The sequence below is a fragment of the Malaclemys terrapin genome, chromosome 2 (assembly GCF_027887155.1).
Source record: "Malaclemys terrapin pileata isolate rMalTer1 chromosome 2, rMalTer1.hap1, whole genome shotgun sequence".
In the NCBI taxonomy this organism is placed as follows: domain Eukaryota; kingdom Metazoa; phylum Chordata; order Testudines; family Emydidae; genus Malaclemys; species Malaclemys terrapin.
In genome coordinates, this window is record NC_071506.1 from 24,453,955 (window position 1) to 24,475,430 (window position 21,476).

The following is a 21,476-nucleotide window of genomic DNA, read 5'->3' on the forward strand; positions in this document are numbered from 1 at the left end:
GTACACAGAGGTCTGTGCCACTTTAACTATCTCATTTTAAAAAGTGAATTAGACTGGTGCAACCTTTCCGTGTAGACAAGACCTACATTTCTAGCCCTCATAGTTATGATATGAAGAAAAACTTGAAAACATGAAACAAATATAACCAATGCAGGGATCTCAGCCTCAGTCTGAACAGAACCAAACCAGTAGCACTGAGGGCACCAAACTACCCCATTTACTTCTATGGGGTGTTAACTCCCACCCTACTGCTTTAGAGGCCTTTAACACCACCCCAGTAAAGTGTGGCAGAAGAATGAAGTATGCACAGTGAACTCATGAACCTGTGGAGATACACCCCAGCTATTGGGGTAAGTATTGAGCACCCCTGTGCCACCACAGCCTCTCCAAGGGGGAGTGGAAACCCCTGTTGTCACTCCTGGATGGTAAAGATCCATCTGCTGCTGCCCTGTCAGTTTCTATGGGAGAGGGGCTGCCACCTGTTGATCCCAAGATGAAGGATGGGCGACTGCTTCCAGAAGGAGAGTGGCCTCTTGCCTCTCTGGAACATGGGAACTAGGGGAAAAGATTCCAGATTCCTTAATCTGGCCCCACTGAATAGCAGTTCCTTGTGGAGGCATCTCTATTGCTTTGTTGCTAGTATGCAAGCTCTTTGAGGAACAGCTGTCTTCATTTCATAGAATCATAGGATTAAAAGGGTCACCACGGAAGTTGTCTGCTTTCACCCTTGCTCTGTTTTCTCTATGCTGATCAAGTCTCATGTGACATTACACTTGGCAAGTTACCTAGTGGCAAAGGCTGCTATAGACATTTGTCCTACGTCTGACCTGCACTTAGCCTTTGTCAATAGCTCCTCCTCATGGCGTAAGGGAAAGTGAACTGGAAACAGAACCTGAGATTTCGCTCACCACGGCCTTTCAAAGGAGATGTTGGTGTTAACGGCGACAGCAAAACAACTTCTGCTGTTTGTTGCTGGAAGGGTCTCACCCGTGTCATGGTTATTTTTCCTGCTTCCTAATTTTGATTTTCAGGGATTCAGCCCATCAGAGCCATGACCGCTGCCCACGGTGATCAGAAAATGTCTCCACCTTGCTACCATTAATTGTGGTTAGGTCCTTCACATCGCGTGTGACTCCAAATAGGAATCAAAGGGCAGTCAACAAACAGCTGCTCCCCTTGTACGGGAGTCTAACAAGGGGGCGGGAGGGATTGTACCAACTCCCCTAAGCTCAGGGCCCCCCAAAACATCTGTGTCAATGAAGTGCAATGGGAGGCAGTGAGGCCAAAGGGAACACAATGGGTTGGGGGCCACATTTCTCTGGTGCCCTTTTCTGTTACAGATTATGTCTTCACAGGGAAACAGGAGCTCAGGGACAGAGCTAGCCCTTGAACCATCTGCATGTACATGAGAACAGCCATACTGGGTCAGACCAAAGGTCCAGCTAGCCCAGTATCCTGTTTCTAACAGTGGCCAATGCCCGCCCGAGAGGGAATGAACAGAACAGGCAATCATCAAGTGAGCCATTCTGTCACTCAATCCCAGCTTCTGCAGGGAACCTCCCTGCAGCTAAAGGGGAAAGCCGGGGAGATGAGCACAGGGCAGCCCTCCTCTTAGGGAGGAGGCAGCAGGATGGGGGAAGCTCTTTCCCCTTTACTCCTCACACCTCAACTCCACCGCCCGCACCTGCTCTGCAGGGGGTATTAGTGCATGAACCAGAGAATCGCTGGAATCCAAGTCGCGCACGCGCGTTTGTCCTTCCCCCAACCATAGGCTAGGGGGGAGAGCTCGCGCTTATTCTTGCCCCTTCTCATCTAGACACTGCCGTACGCCTCCAAACCCCTTCTCGCGCACTAGGGGTCACGTGACTCTTCGTAGGGCTCTCTCCCGCTTCATGGCCCCGCCCAAGCGCGGCGCGTGGAGGGGGTTGTGTTTTAGCGCGCGCGCTTTTGGAAGCGTTTGCCGCGCGCCGCTGGCCCGTCCCTTGGAGCCGGGAGCCCGGCGCCGGGCAGGATGCGGAGCCGCGAGGAGGTGGAGGCCACGCTGCATATCGCGAAGCTGAACCCGGCGGAGCTGCTGCCGCCCGTGCACTGCCTCAGCTTCGGCCCCCGCGCCAGCGCCGGAGAGTGCTGCCTGCTGCAGCTGGAGCCGGGCCTTTGCGCCGCGCTGGAGGCGGGGCACAGGTGCGGAAGTGGCCCGGCCCGGGACTGCGGGACTCACGGGGGACCGGGCTTGCAGCGCCCCCTGGCGGGCGGGCAGGAACGATGGGGAGGTTACCGGGACCTCGTCATTCGATCGTGTCAACGGGGGGGGGGGGATGATGAAGGGGCAGATCACAGTTAAAATGGATCTGTACAATTTGCCGAACTGAAAGCCTCCCTGCGCCCCCTGCACTCTTGGCTGGGCGGAGTTCAAATTTATATTTTTCACTTATATATGGGTTAAAATGTGAAATCAGTTTTTGGATCCCTAGAACATATCTGTTTCCCATGTATAGCACAATTAAATAAAACGTGGCTCTCAACTTCTAAACATTTCTGCCTGGGAATAGTTCTTTTGAGCTCAATAGGACTGTTCATGAAGCGCATACGTGTGTGAACCACATTTGTTTTTTGTGGTTCTGGGTAGTTTCTTTTGGTTGAAGCAATGGGATGTATTCTGGTTTTAGGGGTCACAGAGGACTCTGGAGCATGGAGCCCTGGGAGAGAGTGTGAGTGACTTGGGGGTTGTGGTTGGTAAAAGGTTTGAAAACCCCTTCATTTGACTACAGTTGTCCTCTAAGGCAGGGGTTCTTGACCTTTTTCTTTCTGAGAACCCCCCCAACTTGCTATAAAAACTCCACAGAGCCCAGCTGTACCACCACCCCTGTTTTTCTGTATATAAAAGCCAGCATTAGGGGGTAGCAAACAGGGCACTTGCCAGGGGCCCCATGAAGCTAAGCTGCTCAGGCTTTGGCTGAAGTGGCTTTGGCTTTCTGCCCTGGGCCTCAGTGAATCTAATGCTGATCCTGCTTGGAGGACCTCCTGAAACCTGATGGAGGCCCCCTGAGAACTGCTGTTCTAAGGCAAAAGTGTAAGAAAATGTTAAAAATCATATGTAAGCAGAATTTTTTTCTGAACAACATTCAAAGTTACACTGTTAGTAGGTCTGGGTTTTTATTAGAGGAGTAGTTGTTGTTCCATTACCCAGTGGCCTGAATTAAGCTGGGAGTGATTGGGACTTCAGTGCGGCCTTGGTCATGTATATGAACTTGCAGGATCAAGATTTAAAAGATAAGAAAGTGGGTGAAATGAGCAAGAGGTGTGGGAAGAAGGAAGGGGTAACAGTAATATGATTAAATGAACTGTATGTCACAGCTTGTAGATCTGATATTCCAATTGGTAGCAGTAGTCATAATAACTGCAACTTGCCACCTGGTTAGCAATACTTTTAATGTATTTGAAATGTTATGTCATCTGTAAATAAAGATGAGTATTCCTTTGCTATTTTTGCATTTAAAAACAAGAACTTTTTTTTTCAGCCTAGTGATCCGTGGTGAAAAAGATGAACAAGCTGTGCTGTGCAGTAAAGATAAAACTTATGATATGAAAATAGCAGATACTTCAAATATGTTGCTGTTTATCCCTGGCTGTAAAACTCCAGAACAGCTGCTTGCAGATCAAGCATCGTGTAATATCATTCACACCCAGGTATAATCTTTTGTTTCCTTATCGTCTGTTTTTCACATTAGTGTTACATCTAAGGTGCATGTTATTCTAATGTCTTACAATTGCAAATGATCAGCATGAGTGTATTAACATAAAACTTATCTATCATGGCTTCAGTTATCATCTGTTTAATAGATCCAAGCATAAAGTCTATTTTTGGTGGTGCAGTAAGTACTCATGGTGCTTAGTAACTTTAAAGAATAGATATTTTCTCCTTCACTCAAGTGAGCTGTCTTAAATATAAGACACAAAGAGCAAATTGACACTTTTACATTAGTAGAGTGCCTGTTTAAATAGCCTACCCTGAAAGGCAGATTGTGCTGCACTTTCTTAGTTCCATAGTCTAACAAAAAATCTTGAAAGATGACTCTTCTATCCTAACTGTTGCATCTGAAAAGATTCTGTGGGGTGGAGGATTTTAGAATTATGAGTTTAAAGAATTCATTGTTTCTGCCCCTTTGAAGCAAATATAATCAATTTTTCCTAAAAATGGTTAGGAAAATATTATCATTTGCTCTTAATTTTGTGCAATGGGTATAATGACATCACTAAGGAGGAGTCACCCTCCTTCTCCAGTCCTAGAACAATCAAAAACATCATTTATTCCACAAAGTCCGCAGTTCTGCTGGTAGGAAGAAGTCCATTCAAAACAAAGTAGATTAACAAGAAAGTAATATTTCTCCTCCTTCAGTCTTGCTATGTTCTGTAATTATTTAAGTCACAAGCACCAAGATAACTTTCTGTCAAATCACTTTTGGTTTTTTTGGGTTGGGATCTTTCCTAAGACTCTCCCAAACATGTTGTAGTATATAGCTATATTGCTTAGATTGCAAACTCTTTGTGGGAGGTACTTCCTTTTTGTTATGTGTGCATAGTGCTAACCACAATGGGGTTGGGGCTGGTAAGTGCTACCATAATACAAATAAGAAGATAAATTACCTTTCTTCTGGAAGCAGTATGGATAGGCTTATGCATCAGTCCAAAGAGATGATCACTCAGGAGCAAGCACTCCCTTTCAAAGGGTCTGAGCATTCTGCTATGTTTGTCCAGGGTGAGCAACTAGCTCTGGCTATGAACTCACATGTGTTAGCGTATTTTTCTACTGCTAAATGACCAGGAATATCTTCTTCTTTGAGAGATTTGAAAAGAAATGAAAAATAAGCACAGAAAAAAGACCCAAATGTTGTAGTTATTCTGCTTGTGTAATTGCCATTGCATGTGAAAAGAGCTGGAGAACTGAGGTCATAAACTAATATTTATTTAAATAAACTAATAGGGAAAAACTATAAACAAAAAAAAAAAAAGGTCTAAGATTTCCAAACAGAATTTGGAGACAGCATTTTGTATCTAGGCTGCTTTCTTGAGTAGTAGTGTTTTGGGTTTTTTAATTGACAATCTAGCTTCAATAGTTAAAAGGACAATTTAAAAAAATTTTTTTACTTAAAAATCAAATTTGATAGAACATCTTTAAAATCCTGACTTTTTAAAATACATTTAAAAAAAAAACCTGAGCTTTTCTGTTACTCCAGCTGTTAATAGGATTTTTCATATAGGGGTAGGGGCTGGATCTGAGAGCAATACCACTAAATGAGCTTGCAGCCTGCTGTGCCTTCCCCATTCTGTGCTCACACCTGTCTGATGGCCTCTTCACAGCAGAGCATTGACTAAGGCTGCCTATCAAATGAACTCCTCAGTAGGACTTTTGGGGGATGCCCAAGGTATGCTTTAGAGATGTACCAATGCACCCTGATCTTCCTCTGAAGATCCTAGTGAGTTTAGAAGATTGGAGGCCTTGTATCAATTATACCTTTGCTTTTGGTTCTCCCTCTGTGGTAGATTAGGGAATGAAGGCAGTTCTTCTGTCGGTTGCCCCACTCAGCTTCTGTCATGTCCTGTCTCTGAATAGATATCTTGGCTCCAAACCCTGCCATGGTGTCACTGGTAAACCTCTTTTCCAGGGCCTGGGGAAAATAAGTGAGCAGTATTTTTAACAATGACCTCTGGGCACACTTAGTGCATGTACCTGGCTTACATAGCTGTGTAGCGAACATCATCTTTCCCAAGATGCATGTTTAATGAAGTAATGAGTCATAGCTCCCTTTGTTCCTCATTCATTGTGTAGTAAAATATCGATTAACTAGGAGTTCAAGAATATGGGAAATAATTGGAAAGATGAGAGAAGGAGAATAAAAAGATGGCTTGTGGAGAGCAGCAAGACCGACCTATTAAGAAGAAAAGAACAGATGTTGGAAGGGGTGAAATTGACAGGACTTTAAATTATCCTGCCATTAGCAGGTATTGTCCATATGTAGAGACCAGCTGGTTTCTTTCTCATGTAGACAGCAGGTATGCTTTTATTACTGAACTACAGACTTCTAACTCTTATTACCAATAATGGACTTCAGTGCAGAGAATATTTCTGCCTACTCTTCTTTAGAAAAGAGAAATAATCTCTCAATAAAAATCTTGATTTTATTTTTTTTACGTGACCTCTGTAAAATTCATTGCTAATTATTCTTTGCAAGTTACTTTGGCTGACAGTGTTAAATTAAACGAGTCACTGAACATTTAATTTCTTTTTGTAGGTTGCTGGTTTCTCCAATAATTACTGGGAATTAAGGAAATGTCGACCTAAACTAAAGAAACTAAAGAAACTTCTAATGGAAAATCCTTATGAAGGGCCAGACAGTGAGAGAGAGAAAGCTCTGACTGACTCAAAGGTAAGCCTGTTAAGTAAATCACTTCCTTGTTTTTACTTTTCCTTTGTAATTGGTAATGAGCTAAAAGCCTAGTAAAGCTACATTCTTAACTAGAAAAAATACCTTTGCTCCCAGTTTTACTTAATTATGCAGAACTGTGGACTTGTACACAGTCCTGCTCTGAGCTGCTTTTTCTCCCTGCTTGAGACAGCCTGGCATGCTAGCCTAGTCAGGAATTGCTAGCAGTGTTACTGGCTGCAGTCAGTAGGCTGTTTGCCTGATGGTACACAGAAGAAAAAGGTAGTGAGAAGAGACGAAGTCTTCCTTTTTTGTGTAGACTAGAGCGTGGTTTTCAAACTGTGGGTTGTGACCCAGAACTGGGTCGCGGAATGTAAGGCACTGGGTTGCGGTGGCTCTGGTCAGCACCGCTGACTAGGCCGTTAAAAGTCCCATTGATGGTGCTGCCCATCTAAGGCAGGCTAGTTCCTACCTGTTCTGACACCGCGCTTCGCTCCGGAAGCGGCCAGCAGCAGGTCCGGTTCCTAGGCAGGGGGGCCATGGGGCTCCGCACGCTGCACCCGCCCCGAGCACTGGCTCTGCACTCCATTTCCCGGCCAATGAGAGCTGGTGGGGAGGGTGTGCCTGCGGGTGAGAGCCTTGTGGAGCAGCTTAAGTGTTTCGGCCTAGGAGCTGGACCTGCTGCTAGCCACTTCCGGGGCGCAGCGCGGTCCACAGTGCCAGGATAGGCAGGAAGCCTGCCTTAGCTCCCCTGCTGCGCTGCTCACCGGGAGCTGCCACAGGTAAGCCCGTGCCCCACCTGCGCACCTCAATCCCCTACCCCAAACCCAGAGCCCCCTCCTGCAAAGCCCTCATCCCTGGCCCTACCCCAGAGCCTGCATCCCCAGCCCAGAGTCCTGACCCCCTCCCACAGCCCAGCCCAAAGCCCCCTCCCACACCCTGAACCCTTCATTCCCAGCTCCACTGGGTCATGGGCATCAACAATTTTCTTCAACTAAAAAAGTTTGAAAACCATTTGACTAGAGGGTGGTGAGAAGAATTACTGTCCCCCTCCTGCAGGGGAAAGACTTCTGCACTAAGCCAGCAAAATGAAGCCAGAAGTTGGGGAGCGGGGTTACTGGCAACGTCCATTTTGAAGTCTTAAGGATCTGGCTATCTAAATCCCCCAAATGTTATGTGACTATCAGGTGTAGTGGCTTTCCCCAGTTACTTGTGCTTCTTGTGACTTCATCTCTTACCCTATGTAAAAGACACTCACCACTAAGGAAAGGGAAGTAAAATGATATAGGAAGGAAGAGAAGTAGAATAGCAAGGGTGATATGGTGGAAGTGGAGGGAGAAATGGTTGAGATTACTCCCAAGGCAAATGTAATTACAGATCTGTCCTGCCAGTGATGGGTTTTATTTTGTTATTAACATGCAAGTTCTGCCTTCATAAAAGCCAGTTCAGACATCAAGAATGAGAGATCTGAATCATCTGACCTAAAATATAAGGCAGGTCTTGAGGAAATATTAAGTAAAGATGGAGTAAAATACAGTTTCTGAACATTTACATATGATCTATTAGCTTTAAAACTAGTCAGCTAACTTACATTTGCATGATAATGCAAATATCCTTTCAAATACTAATGCTCAAAGGTAACATCTAAGACTTCTCTGCATTTAAAAGAAAATACTTTTAACATGTCTGTTTTGTCTAATTATCTTCTGAATTTTGGTCAGAAGATAGAATAGTAAAGGAATAAAAATGATTTTTTTTTTTTTTTAAACATAAGATTCTTAACTGTTACAGATAACACTGGGGAACTTTAAATTAGATTCTAAGTTCCCTGGGAGGAGAGGCTACACCTTGCTATGGACGCCGATTCTGGCTGGAGCCCCTAGATGCCACCACAATAGAAGTGATGATATGAATTTTTGCTATGCTCCTTGTTTACTCATTGCATTTCTCTTGGCATGGGCAACTAACAAGTGATTGTTTTTTTGTTTTGTTTTGTTTTTTTCCCCCTCTGCATGAAAATGAGCAATTCAGTAGATTATAGGAAACTCATGTTTTCATAACACAGCATACTGCTAAAGTGTTTGTTACATATATTCACTCAACATTTAAATATTGAAAGACAGCATATCCAGCAGTGCATTGCTCTCAAACACCATTTTATAGGACATTTATTCAATTCTAACTCTGAGAGTTTTGTTTCATCTGCTAAATTGCCAATAACATTTCCTGAAGTGCCTGGGCGTAGCTTGGAGGTCACCTGTTGAAGTATTGACATAGTCCCAACACTGCTGAGTTTGTGAGATCTCATGGTACTACAGCATGCATCCTAATAGTAAAGGAAGGAAGCATGGAAGAGAAAAAAGCAATCACCAGGAAAGAAGAGAAATATGGAGGAAAAGAGAAAATATTTTTTTATCCCAAAATTAAGATGGTGTCCACCAAAGTTAGTGGTGGTTTGCTATTTTGCCTTCTCATAGTCTGCCAGATTACTATACTTAAGATGAATCAATTCATTCCTGCCAGGAATTTTTTTTAAAACAAAAACTTAAGTATTAGCTTAAATATTAGATGTGCCTTTTAAAAAAATGTAAAGGCATAACAAAGACAAACCTGGTGAGGTGCATTTTGGGGAATCAAGTAGAACATGTTTGTCAATTATTTGGACCGATGTGAAGCAACTTATTTTGCTGACAACAATAATTGAGATAACTCATTCATATTTCAGAATTTGTTTTGCCTAATTTAAACCTGCTTGAATATTGTAAATTTCAAAGTGACTGTCCTCTACAGAGGGGGAATGAAAAGCAAATGGGTACCTTACATAGGATGCCCACTTGAGCTAGTCTGACTTCTGGAGGTAGTCTTATATCACTAGTACATGGTGCAAAGGCTTCCTTTAATTAGAAAGAATGTTATTTTTTTAAAAAATGATCTTTGGAGAAACTAGTTTAAATTGCAGGAAAAGATTGTTTGCAAATTTGAATTAGTGTGGTAAATTTAAGAGACTTCAAAACTCTGCAAAACCCAAGCCTCCACTGTGTTCTTCCATCCCTGTTCTAAATAATGTTTATCTTCATCATAGTTATACAAGGTAATATTTACTTCAATTTAGCTTTAGCAAGGGTTGAAGGTAATCCTTTTTTTCTTCTTGCATTTTGCAGTATACAATGGAAGACTTGCTAGATCGGATTCAAGCGAGTGAGGAGGAAATACTGCATCAGTTGCAGGTTATAAATGCCTGTAAAATTGAAGGTATTTGTCCCTATAGGTAGGATATGTATTATTTTGTAGCATAACACCTGGGGTCAACTTAGTGAGGAATGCATGAAAGTGGTGGTCTCTGCAGTGCTTTGTATAGCTTTCTCCTGAAATGTCTATAGTATCTTCCAATGTTTTATGTGGGAGTCAAAGGAGTTAATTGCTTTATTTGACTCCAAACAGTCACAACATGAAAGGCAGGCAGATAGGCATTCATAGTGGGTTGAGAATACCTGCCACTATTGTTAGTAGTTCTCAAATGCTTTAATATTTTGGATCACAGAATATTAAAAATTCTTATTAACTACATCCCTGTTCAATGGTATAACATCTCTGTAACAACTGTGTAGTAGTTGATTTACATAGAAAAGTAACTAAGTATTTTGATCTTCTTGAAAAATTTAATCACACTCTCTGCTCCATTCTACTATTCTGTTCCTTTTTCTCCTCTTGTTAAATGTTATTTAAATAACCTTTTAAGAGCTTGGTGTTCTGTTTGTGCCTTGAAAGGGAGCTGAGACTCAAGTGTGAGAATCCTGAAAGATATTTTCAGAGAAGCAGAATTACAAAGTATTATTACATATTTCTTCTGTTTGGCAGGATATTGGCGGGTTCTAGAATTTGATTATGAGATGAAACTTCTGAATCATGTGACTCAACTAATAGATTCTGAATCTTGGTCTTTTAGCAAGGTTCCTTTAAGTATCTGTCTTCAAGAACTTGGACCCCTGGAACCCGAGTAAGTATCTTTTTGTTTCTTTGTTCTTAAAGTACTAGAAAACAATTTACTGTTACCCATATTCATCATCATTAGTATTTGCACTTACCATAGAGGAGTCCTATAATATAACTATATTCAACTAACAGTGCTGAAGATTAGAAGTTCTTTGACTCTGTAAAACATAAATCCATTTCACCTTCAAGGTGCAGCCCTGCTCTGAGGTCAGTGTGGAGCTGCACTGGCTCATAGTTTGGAACACATTCATTGCTACAACCTACTTGGGACGGAAGGGATGCACTTACCCCCATGCCCACTCTAAATGCTTCTGGCCAGCTTTGTTGCCTGGTATGTAGGTGGGACAGGGCTATGGCCTGTCTCCTCATGTTTTGCAGGAATCTTTTGTCCCATAGAGGAGCAGCCCTTTTATAAAGGGAGTATGTGGGCTGCACTTGTGTCCCTTGCTGAGCATGGGGCACAATGAGGGCTTCTTGTACCCTTTTTTCCCCTCCCACCATTTATGTGCTCAAGGGGAGCATAGCATGGCCCTGAGTAATTTTATGCAGTAAAGGTGTGACACATCAGGTCTGGTTAGACTAATCTCTGTTCCCTGATCACTGTCACATACCATGGGTCAGGATTACAAAAGATCCTACTCCAGTCTCATGTCAGGCATAAGTATCCACTGATTGCAGTGACTACTGTTAAAATATACACTGACACAACAGCTAAAATGCTGTTCACTCTATTGTACGTGCTGCTTGTATTCATTACTTAATTGGCAAACGGCTGCCCATGGTGGAATACCATTCAGGAAGCATGGCAAACCAAAAATGGGTGGTGGGTACCTCCTGCATAATCATTTTGTATTAAGCACTGGTACTTCTGGTAGTATAATGCTATATTTGAATAAATATCAGTGATCATATTAATAGAATAGTATTACAATATTTACAGGCCATTCCATTCAAATTACAAGGCTATTGAATTGTGCTTATGGACTGAGGCTTTATAAATTTTTGTTGAACTTCATTTAGAGGAAAAAAACCCATACTGACATTTTGCTTTTATCCAAAATCTGCAAAATAGTACAAGTTAAGCTATAATTTGATGCAACCAGTCCATAAAGTACCTTTTATTAATATGTTATACATAACTGCAGTGCTTTGTGAAACTCTGTGATGCTTTTTGCCAGTGAAAAATGAGGGAAGGCAAGAGTCTATCTTCCTTCCTTCTGCACCTCTTCAAAGCACATGGGGAGTGGGTACTAGGGAGGCAGGGGATGGTGAAGTTGCTGGGGTAGTGGACTGAACCACGGCACATCCCATCCCCTATTGTCTTTCCTGCTTTTGCCTTGCCTTTCCCGTCCCTGTTTCAGTGTGTTAGTGGGAGGGAGGAAGGTATTTGTAGTGGTTTTTTTAATGATTGTACGCTAATTAACTTTATAGAATACATTTTTTTCAAACTGCATTCCTTTGCCATGAATCTGAAATGCATAAAAGTAGATTTTAAAGTTTAACTTTTTCTTTCAGAGAAATGATAGAACATATTCTTTTAAGTTATGGAATGAAATATACTGATGAAGGTAAGTTATGGCACCGATGCATATATTAAGAAAGGAAGGTTAATAATTAATAAATTATGTAACTAAAATAACAAAGTGTAGGAGAGTAGGGAGGCCAACACTGAGCTAAGAAATGTTTAGGCTGATTATCATGGAAAATTTCCATAACAGTGAGGTCTACTAAACTGTGGGATAGGGAAACTAGTGTCATTAGAGAAAAATCATGAATTAGCAGAGAGGTACCTGAGATAAGCTAGTAGATCTTTCCAATTCATAATTTCTGTGATTGAGTTTAAATGTGTTGCACAGCATTAAAGAACTTTTTTTCTGATGAATTTTGTTATCCAGGCATTTGAATTAACTTGTGTAGTAGGGCACAGTGGCTCTTAAAGGGCTACAGGCCCAACATGAGTGTTTCTGATTTCAGACCATTATGTGGGGTTGGAATGAGTGTTGGGAAAGGCAGAGCTATAGAAGGCACTCTACTTGCGTAAGCTGAGACCAGGGAAGTAGCAAGACCTGGTGTGGAGCTCTCCACTAAAGGCGTTGGGAATGGCGCTATGGCAGCAGTGACTGTTGGGATATCTCTAGACAAGGAGCATGGAAGGGGTTGGTTGGTTTGAGCCCAAGGAAGTGGCTTGGAAGTCTGTGAGAGGACCTGAATGCAAGAGGAGCTTGGGAAGGGAGAAGGTGAAGCAGGTAAGCTTGAGACCCAGGGTTTGCACGTATTCTTTTTTTTTTTTTATGGGCTTTGGACTAGGTCTTTCAGAGATGGGAGAAAGTGCACCTCGCCCTCTTTGCTACCCTGTATCAAGGGAGAAGACCAGGTGATACAGACCTTGGGGAAGTGAAAGGACTACTGAACTGTTTAGCTCAGAGAGTGCAAACAGCTGTTTTGATATCAGACTTGCATAAACAAGAGTGAAAGAGATGGGGGTGGAGGGTAAAAGGACTGTTTCACCTGAGCAGGTCTATTGATGTTAGTCCTGATCAACAGGGCTAAAAGCTGTGGCCAGGAGAGGACTAAGGATGCACTTGTTTCTGTTCTGACTCTTGTTTACCTGGGAAGGGAGTGGACTTTAGTTTAGCTAGAGGGTAAACTTAGGCACAAATTGCCCTGCCAAGAGGGGGAGACTGCAGAACAGCGGGGAAACTTGGGGCACAGAAATATCCTGATACCAATCCAGGTAAGAACCTGTAAGTGTAATTTTTTTTCCCTTTGCAGATGAAGTTTATTTTGAAATGAATGCAGATAAAATATGCACAGCTACAGCACAAATGCTCTTGCAAAATGCAGTTAAATTCAATCTAGCTGAGTTTCAAGAAGTATGGCAACAAAGTGTCCCTGAAGGGCTGACGACAAGGCTGGATCAGCTCAAGGTAAAAACTAAACTAGTGGATTTGGTTTCATGTATTAGCAGGATGTTCTTACTGCTACATTGTGTAGGACTTGTATATGAATCATGAACAACCAGCTTATTTTTTATTTCAACAGTATTTGCCAGCAGCTGAAAGAAGCATCTTGGTCCTGTATTAAAGCATTTATGAGGTGTTTCCTGTAAAGTGAAACTGCCTAGGGCCTCCGCAGTGTAGGAGCATGAGTGTGCTCTTCTAGCTGTCTCCCTAAACCTGATACGCATAGCTATAGAGGAAAAATTTCAAATCTAGAGTCTATTACTATCAATATGGACAGAACTAGAAGTCCAACATACTGTAGAACAGCCTTTAATGATGCTAGCATGCTGCAACCAATATAAATTTTGTTGACGATGGTAGTGGGATATCAAGTCGTGTATGTTTACACGCTCCTCTCCCTTAATGGATGTGAGAACTACCTCCTTCATGATGGGCCCCATTGTGAAGGCTTCCATTTTGCTTTTAGTATTGCTACTCCTTGTACAGTTTTGGGGTTAAAAATACTGAAATAAATGGCAATAGTAACACAAATTGATATGCCAAGAGATGGGAGGTTTGATCATGTTTTCTGTGTTAAAATTTGTGTCATCTTATTGTTGTCCCTATAGGGTTTGGCTCTGTTGGATAGACACTCAAGACCAGAGACTATCTTCTTGCTAAAAGTAGAAGAGTTGCCTGAGGATAACCAGGAAAGGTTCAACAGGCTATTTACCATTCGGGAAAAGTGGACAGAAGCAGATATTGCCCCATATATTCAGTAAGTAGTTCACTACTAAGCATAATACTGTTTTAAAGTACAGTAAGTACATAAAGATTTGCATAGTACTTGTAGTATATACTTGGTTGCATCATGGACAACTATAGCTGATAAAACCTTAAACTGCTAGATTTTTCTCGCAAATCCTACATGAGTAAAATATACTTACAGTATAGTCATTCAGAAGTATTATCTGTATTTCGTGAATGTGAATATTGAGGGTGAAATCCTGGGCCCCATTGAACTAAATGGAAGTTTTGTATTGACTTTGGACAATTCTACCCCCACTGAAGTCAAAGGATAAAAAGCAAAAAGTTAAACTGTCTTCCAGTAGACCTTTTTCTCCCTTTAGTAACACTTTGTGACCCATACACATGAGCTGTCTTGAAATCAAAATCTTAACTGGAAGTTATATAACTCAACTTTTCTCTTGCAGATTATTAAGAGAGTGAATTCACACTGGGTGTTGAACCACACTCTGGAGAAAGGACAGCCAGGCTAGTGGAAGATGAAGGGATCAGAAGAGCATAGTCAGGAAATATTTAAAATGAGGGGAAATTGAAAGAAGATTATCAGCAAATATTTATGACTTTAGAGAAAAGGCTAAAAAACATCAACTTTCCTTTATACATCATATCTCCCAAATTAGTTTTTTTTTAAAAGTCAGTAAAATCAGACTTGATTCCAGAACCATACTCCAGTAGTACCTCTCATGTTTCATCCTTTCCCTTGTTCAAAATTGACTTAACACTCACATAATCCAGTCAAGTTTTGGGCCTTGTTGGGCTAAGCAATGTACAAGCAGACACGCTTGGTTTGACATGATCTTTGCCTCAGAGCTTTGAGCCAAATTCTGCTGTTCAGAGTAAAATTTAAGTTTCAGAGTAACAGCCGTGTTAGTCTGTATCCGCAAAAAGAAGAACAGGAGTACTTGTGGCACCTTAGAGACTAACAAATTTATTAGAGCATAAGCTTTCGTGGACTACAGCCCACTTCCACGAAAGCTTATGCTCTAATAAATTTGTTAGTCTCTAAGGTGCCACAAGTACTCCTGTTCTTCTTTTTTTAGTAAAATTTAAGTAACTCCATTGACTCAGACTTGGTCTAAACGTATCAGTACAGCTATGTCCATCAGGGGTGTTGAAAAAAACCTACACCCCTGACCAACATAGCCATGCCAATTCCCAGTATAGATACAGCTATGTCAACGGAAGAGTGTTTTTTGTTGACATAGCTAACATAATTCAGGAAGGTGGTGTATCTACATTGACAGAAAACCCCAATGTCATCTGAGTTTATACTATGGGACTATGCTGATATAGCTATGACGGCATGGACTCTGGAGTGTAAACAGCTATACTGGTGTAATGGAGAACAGAATTAGGCTTTTGCCTTTTTAGATTGTAAGTTATTCAAGGTAGGAACCATCTTTGTGTTTTGTAAAGCACGTAGTATACTTTTGGGAGTTACATAAATGCAGCAGCTATGCCGAGGTATGAATTTTAGATGATTGAAAGCATTTTGGGAGAAGCACACCAATAGCTTATTAACAAACACTCTAACCAGGCTGATTGCTACGTTAGGAAAACCGGTTACTGAAACAGTTTGTACTCAATCCTGAAATAGTTTGTTCTGATAACTTTTTTTTTTTTTTTTTTTAAAGTTGAAGCATGTTTTCACCACTATTTTTTTTCTCTCCAGAGACTTATGTGCAGAAAAGCAAACAGTAGCTGCACTTCTGACCAAATATGCTCGCTCTTCCATACAGAATGGTGTCAAAGTTTATAACTCTAGAAGACCCATCTCATAACAAGAAACAACCTTATTTAAGAATCAAGAATATGTCAAGGAATAACAACTGGTGGTGTTCATACCAGAATTATTTGTAATTATGTAGCAATATCAACTAATTTGAAATGTCACTGTTGTGAAAGATCTGTCAGCTTAAAAAAAAAAAGTACAGTACTGTACACCAAAGACAGTGGAATTCTTTATTATTTTAGATCTTTGTGGAAATAATTGCTGTACCAAAATCTAAAAACACACATTGCTGGAATCTAGTTTCCACCATTTAACCAGAAAGACTTACAAATTTGTTTATATTGAACTGAAATTTGTAGTTTGTCTTAAAACTCTAGAAGCAAAATAAACTCTATCCTTACTTTACTTGCCCTTCGTTTGTGCAAATATTTGCACACACTTTTTTCTTAAGTCTGCTGATACATTAGTGAAGTCCAATAGAAAATTACAGAGAAGACTATTGCTTCTACACAGCAGTCGTTTCCCCCACCCCATTTATCTTGTAAAAGCAGTCTACGTCCAGTGACAGTACTGAATATAGTATTTCAAAAGCAAAGTGGAATGCTTAGTTCAGTTGTTATAGCAAACAAACCGTCAGAGCGTATTAGTTACCAACAAGCAATATTAGTGTTTTGAGCTGTGTGTGTAAAATGAGAAGTTTGGCCTAATAGGTGAATTACTCATTTCCACTGTGGGCTACAAGTCAGGCCTTTGGAAGGTGGTCCTTCTGGTTCGTGTCTTTGAATGTGGATAACATGAAACAGAATTATGAGGCACTTAATGTTCTGGGTTCTTGACAATTTAATAGTATTGGCAAAATTGCCTTAAGTTACATAATGCTAAGAGGATGCCTCAAATTACTCAGACGTCTTATGGACTCAGCAACTTTTTCTGTAACCTGCCCTTCACCACTGGAATATTGTCAACCTAAAATTAATATACCAGAAGGCTTACATTTTTAAAAGTGGTAAATTAAACTGTTTGTAGTAGTATACTGCACATCTAGCATACGAGAACCCTAAAAAAAGTTTCTGCAACATTTCCACCCAAATGTAAATATTTTTGAAATGTAGAGCTGTGAAGCACATACTCTTTGTAATGTTGCCAAATTAAATTTTGTAAAGGCTTTTTATAACTGGATTTCCATTTGTCATTTATTAGTAACCCTGTGCACCCCAGTTTGCTATTTGACAGCTTTGCAAATCTCACTCTTAAATGGAAATATTATTGTAATACTTTAGGTAGCTTGCTATTTAAAATTTGAATGCACATAAGGCATTACATATACATGTGGAAGACCACCCGATGGTTAATGTGCCAACGAGTGGGGAAGGAGGACAAAAGAGGAACAAACATGCTATAAAATAACCTGGTTTAACCCTTAAAATAGGGTATACTTAGCCTTCGAATTCTAATGTAAGAGCTGAAACTCCAGCGCCACCACCTTGCTGTTGTCAGCTTGTTTTTTTTGTTTTTAAATTGAAGGACAGTCTTTCCATTTTGCTAGAATATCCCCAACATAGTATGAATGCCAAAAGGCCTTAGTGAACAATAAATCACACTCTCCACAAACTGAGTCTTCAGGGCAGAATTTGGGGACTCTTGTTTCAGGAACTATATACCCTAATTGTTAGGCTAGTGAAGCAGGAGTGTGGGCTTTTTTTGTTTTTTCTTTCCATCAGGGGCTGAGCAGTGTGTGCCCCAGGAGTCCCAACTTTTGTTCCTTCCTCTCAGCAGCTCCATTCTCCCACACAAGACCTTCAACACAAAAATATAAAACAAGATTACTCAACATGCTAAGGGTCAACACTTAATTGCTTAATACAAGATTCTCATCCTGTGGATTCTAAATAATGTCTTACTCTGTAAAGCACCATGTAAATTTACAGTGCTATTTACTTGGTAATGTGATCTACTGGAAAGCAGTAAGAAGTTACTAAGAGAACTGATCAATCAGATTTGTGTAAACACTCTTCAATGAATGTATAATATTCATTGTCAGCTGACTTTTTAATAAGACTATAATGTACTTGCTCATCAGTTTTAGCAGACTGCCAAACAGGAAACAAGCTGTGTTTTGGTGTCAAAACAATCCTGGATTTGGAAAGAGGAAGTTGAAGAGATGGTAGAATAAAGATTTCAGTAACACCTTAGGTCAGGGCTGGTCAACGTGCGGCTCTTCAGAAGTTAATATGCAGCTCCTTATATAGACACGGACTCCAGGGCTGGAGCTACAGGTACCAACTTTCCAATGTGCCAGGGGGTGCTCCCTGCTCTGCCCCTTCCCACCCCCGAGCCTGCTGTGCCCTCGCTCCTCCCTCCCAGAGCCTCCTGCACACCACAAAACAGCTGATCGGAAAGTGGGGGGAGGCACTGATCAGTGGGGCTGCTGACATTACTGTGGCTCTTTGGCAATTTACACTAGTAAATTCTGGCTCCTTCTCAGGCTCAGGTTGGCCACCCCTGCCTTAGAGGCAACAGCTTTCATCCTAAACTCATGGAAACAGACAAAGAGCTTACTGGGAACGTAACTAAAGTGTGAAGAAACTTTTAGTGTCACTTCTAGGAAAAAAAATAAGGGTGACATGCTTTTAATGAACTCCTTTTGTACTTTAGCACAGCAGCTTTGTCCAGTAGCATAATACTTAATATAATGGAGAGAATTTCACATGTTCACAAATAGACCACACACTACACTGCTCACTACTGCACCTCAAGGACTATATGTACTATTACATGAGTAGATGAAGACTGGGGCCATGCAGCAGGGGCTTGAATGAAATCCACAATACATGTATTTCTCTTTTTCAAATTTAGAGATAAGAGTGAGCTGTATATTACACATGTAGATGTTTGTACAGCTTCCTATAGCAATTTACCTAGTCTGTCTCAGCCCTCATATACAACAGTCATTATTCACATGTGGGGTTTTATTTGAATCAAATATGTACACTAGATTTTGGTGATTAATCCACCATTCTCAAACGTTAACTATTGCTATGACTGCAGGAAAATCAGCTTTCCATTGCCTACTCATCAGTTTGTCTTATCTTTCCTTGAACACTTCCAGTGATTGCTATTATATAGCCTCCCTCCTTGAGTTATCCTCTTAAGTACTTTTTAGACTAAGTTCCCCAAACCCACTCAGTTATGAGGGCAGCATATGATAGCAAAAATACATACGCAAAAGCCATTCCCTTCCTTGTCTATTGCATTTCAATCCTTCAATCCTTGAGGGGGCCACTTGGGGATCTGGGGCAAAATCAGTACTTGGTCCTGCTAGTGAAGGCAGGGGGCTGGACTCGATGACCTTTCAAGGTCCCTTCCAGTTCTAGGAGATGGGATATCTCCATTAATTTATTTATTTATTTATTTGTATCTCATTCTGCTGTGATCACTTGATCCACTCTTTTTTGCTATAGTATAGGCTTACTTTAAAAATTACTCAAATGTTATACGATAGAATTCTATTAGTAGGTTGGCTGTAAAAAATAGTCAACTATGTTTCTAAAATTAATTGCTTCCATGTATTTTAAGGTGGAGCAAGTATAAAGAAAGACAGCTACCCAAGTGAGATTTGTACATTTTATGAATTGTAAGGAATTGTGAACATTTTAAAAAATTATCACTTGTAAATAAAGGAGTTGTAACTGAACATTGCACAATATAATACTTCCATGAACTGTTGCTAAGATACTATAATACATGGATAAACTATAGCATATATTGTAACACAGCCAGAGGCTAACAAGCAATCTTTGTGACATGACTGCACATGACTCCTATAACCGGAGATTAAAATGGCATTAAATACAGTGGTAGGAATTTGTTTCTTACAAACAAGGTTTGGCAGTCATATATGCTCAGATATGGATTTAGTTGCCAAACTAAGCATCCTAATTTGACAACTCTGACTATTTGATGTACATGCTATTATGACAGGCAGTTTCGTGAATTTAATTCTCTTAAGTAAAACTTGTCCCATTCATTGTAGTGGGATAGTTCCGTATAATGCGATCAGCACAGAAAAATGCACAAACCGGACGCTCCATTCTTTGTGCAGGCTAAACTCCCTATGGAAGATGAGTTAGTTTAGACCTTTTTGAGCATATCAAAATGATAGTTTCAAAGTTACAGACTGAAAGTGAATAAATACACAAGTTAGTCATCCTAGAAATAATAGGTTCCTCACACTAGTTGAATGTCAGGCTCTGAGTGCCTTTCTGAGTGGAGATGGGAGTTAGGCGAGGAGGAGGGTCTGTCACTAAGTTATGCATATAAACCACAGCATTGGGAGAGTCTGACATTAAGAGGATGGGAGAAGCAGCCATTGTCATTAGGCAGGATCAGAAGGGAATGAAATTGTTTTACAGCCTTGACTTAAATGTCCATGATGAAGAGGAAAAAGCTGCAGATACGACAAGGAATTAACAATACCTTTTACTAACTATTGATCATGAGATTTTACACAAACTATACAGCCGAAGCCAGCTCTGGGAATTAAGGTTAGTGTTTGTCCAAAAACGTATTAGGAGCCAAGTTTCACTACAGGATTAGTTCCCATCAGGCTCCCTGTGGAGAGTTGGCCACTACTGCAATTTTATCACATCTTACCATTGGAGCTGGTCAAAACAAATGGAGCCTACCCCCTTCCCCAGTGGAAAACTGCAACAAACAAAATTGTTTCCATCTAAATCTTCAATGGAATATTGATAATTTAGCAGAAATACAAGAACAAATATTTCAGCTAAAAATCTAAAACATTTCAGTTTGGTGCCTCATTCTCCCATTTAGGGTGACCAGACAGCAAATGTGAAAAATCGGGACGGGGTGGGGGGTAATAGCAGCCTATATAAGAAAAAGACCCCAAAATTGGGACTGTCCCTATAAAATCGGGACATCTGGTCACCCTACTCCCATTTGCTATAGGCCAGACGCCTGGTCAGATTACATCTTTCATGATACAACAGCAGCCTCCTCTCTTGGAGGGGGAGGGCTGCACACCATGGAAGATGCAGGTCAGCCAACCAGCCCAGAGAAAACAGGACGTGAAAGGTCAGAACTACAACTCCCACGAGGCAGTGCGGCAGTAAGTCCAAATATTTCGTTTTTCAGGTGTTCATTTTTAAGTCTTCCCCGCAACGCAAAGCCAACACCTTTTGCAAAAACCAAAACCAAAAAACCAACCACAACCCACCCCGAAAAAAAAAAAATTTAGTAAAAAGAGTCACAAAATAGTTCTTCCCCACTGCAAACGTTTTTGCTGAATAAGTCACGCACCTTACTTGGACGGTGGAAATGAGGCATCGCCTAACACAGATTTCCACCCTCTCCAGTGGGGCACAGCCAAGCTGCCCAGTGCTCGGTGGATAAGGAACTGGGCAGGAAATGGTGTGAGACGCGCGTGGGAGGAAAGGGGGAGAGGGGTCCCACAGCCTGTCCCTGCACAGCACATCCCTGGTTCCCTGCCTCCATCCCTTACCAAGCCACCACCAGGCGCGCGGGGCACAAACACTGCGCACGCGCCTCCCCGAATCTGCT

The 21,476-nt window shown here is 41.2% G+C and overlaps 1 protein-coding gene and 1 long non-coding RNA gene across 3 annotated transcripts; one reads left to right on the forward strand and one right to left on the reverse strand.

Moving 5' to 3' along the window:
• The first annotated feature begins 1,793 nt into the window (after positions 1-1,793).
• On the forward strand, positions 1,794-16,301 carry DSCC1 (DNA replication and sister chromatid cohesion 1). Of its 2 annotated transcripts, none has more exons than XM_054019539.1 (9): positions 1,794-2,181; positions 3,519-3,687; positions 6,291-6,425; positions 9,584-9,690; positions 10,369-10,419; positions 11,931-11,983; positions 13,188-13,342; positions 13,987-14,135; positions 15,837-16,301. In XM_054019539.1, the coding sequence occupies exons 1-9, from the start codon at positions 2,012-2,014 to the stop codon at positions 15,943-15,945; spliced, it is 1,098 nt and encodes a 365-aa protein (XP_053875514.1). In that variant the 5' UTR covers positions 1,794-2,011; the 3' UTR covers positions 15,946-16,301. The 2 variants fall into 2 exon arrangements, with proteins under 2 accessions (XP_053875514.1, XP_053875513.1); XM_054019538.1 differs by having other exon boundaries at positions 9,584-9,674; positions 10,281-10,419.
• On the reverse strand, positions 16,113-21,462 carry LOC128832285 (uncharacterized). Its single transcript, XR_008443952.1, has 2 exons — positions 21,216-21,462; positions 16,113-17,693 (listed from the first exon to the last, which is right to left on the reverse strand). It is a non-coding gene; the product is annotated as an uncharacterized LOC128832285 (long non-coding RNA).
• Positions 21,463-21,476: the final 14 nt, after the last annotated feature.

What these genes read in the sequence shown, in the direction of transcription:
- DSCC1 (XM_054019538.1), top strand. Translation starts at nt 2,012, where the DNA reads ATGCGGAGCCGCGAGGAGGTGGAGGCCACGCTGCATATCGCGAAGCTG. An exon ending in GTAATATCATTCACACCCAG is followed by an intron (nt 3,688 to 6,290) that starts GTATAATCTTTT and finishes TTCTTTTTGTAG; the next exon opens with GTTGCTGGTTTCTCCAATAA. An exon ending in AATGAAATATACTGATGAAG is followed by an intron (nt 11,984 to 13,187) that starts GTAAGTTATGGC and finishes TTCCCTTTGCAG; the next exon opens with ATGAAGTTTATTTTGAAATG.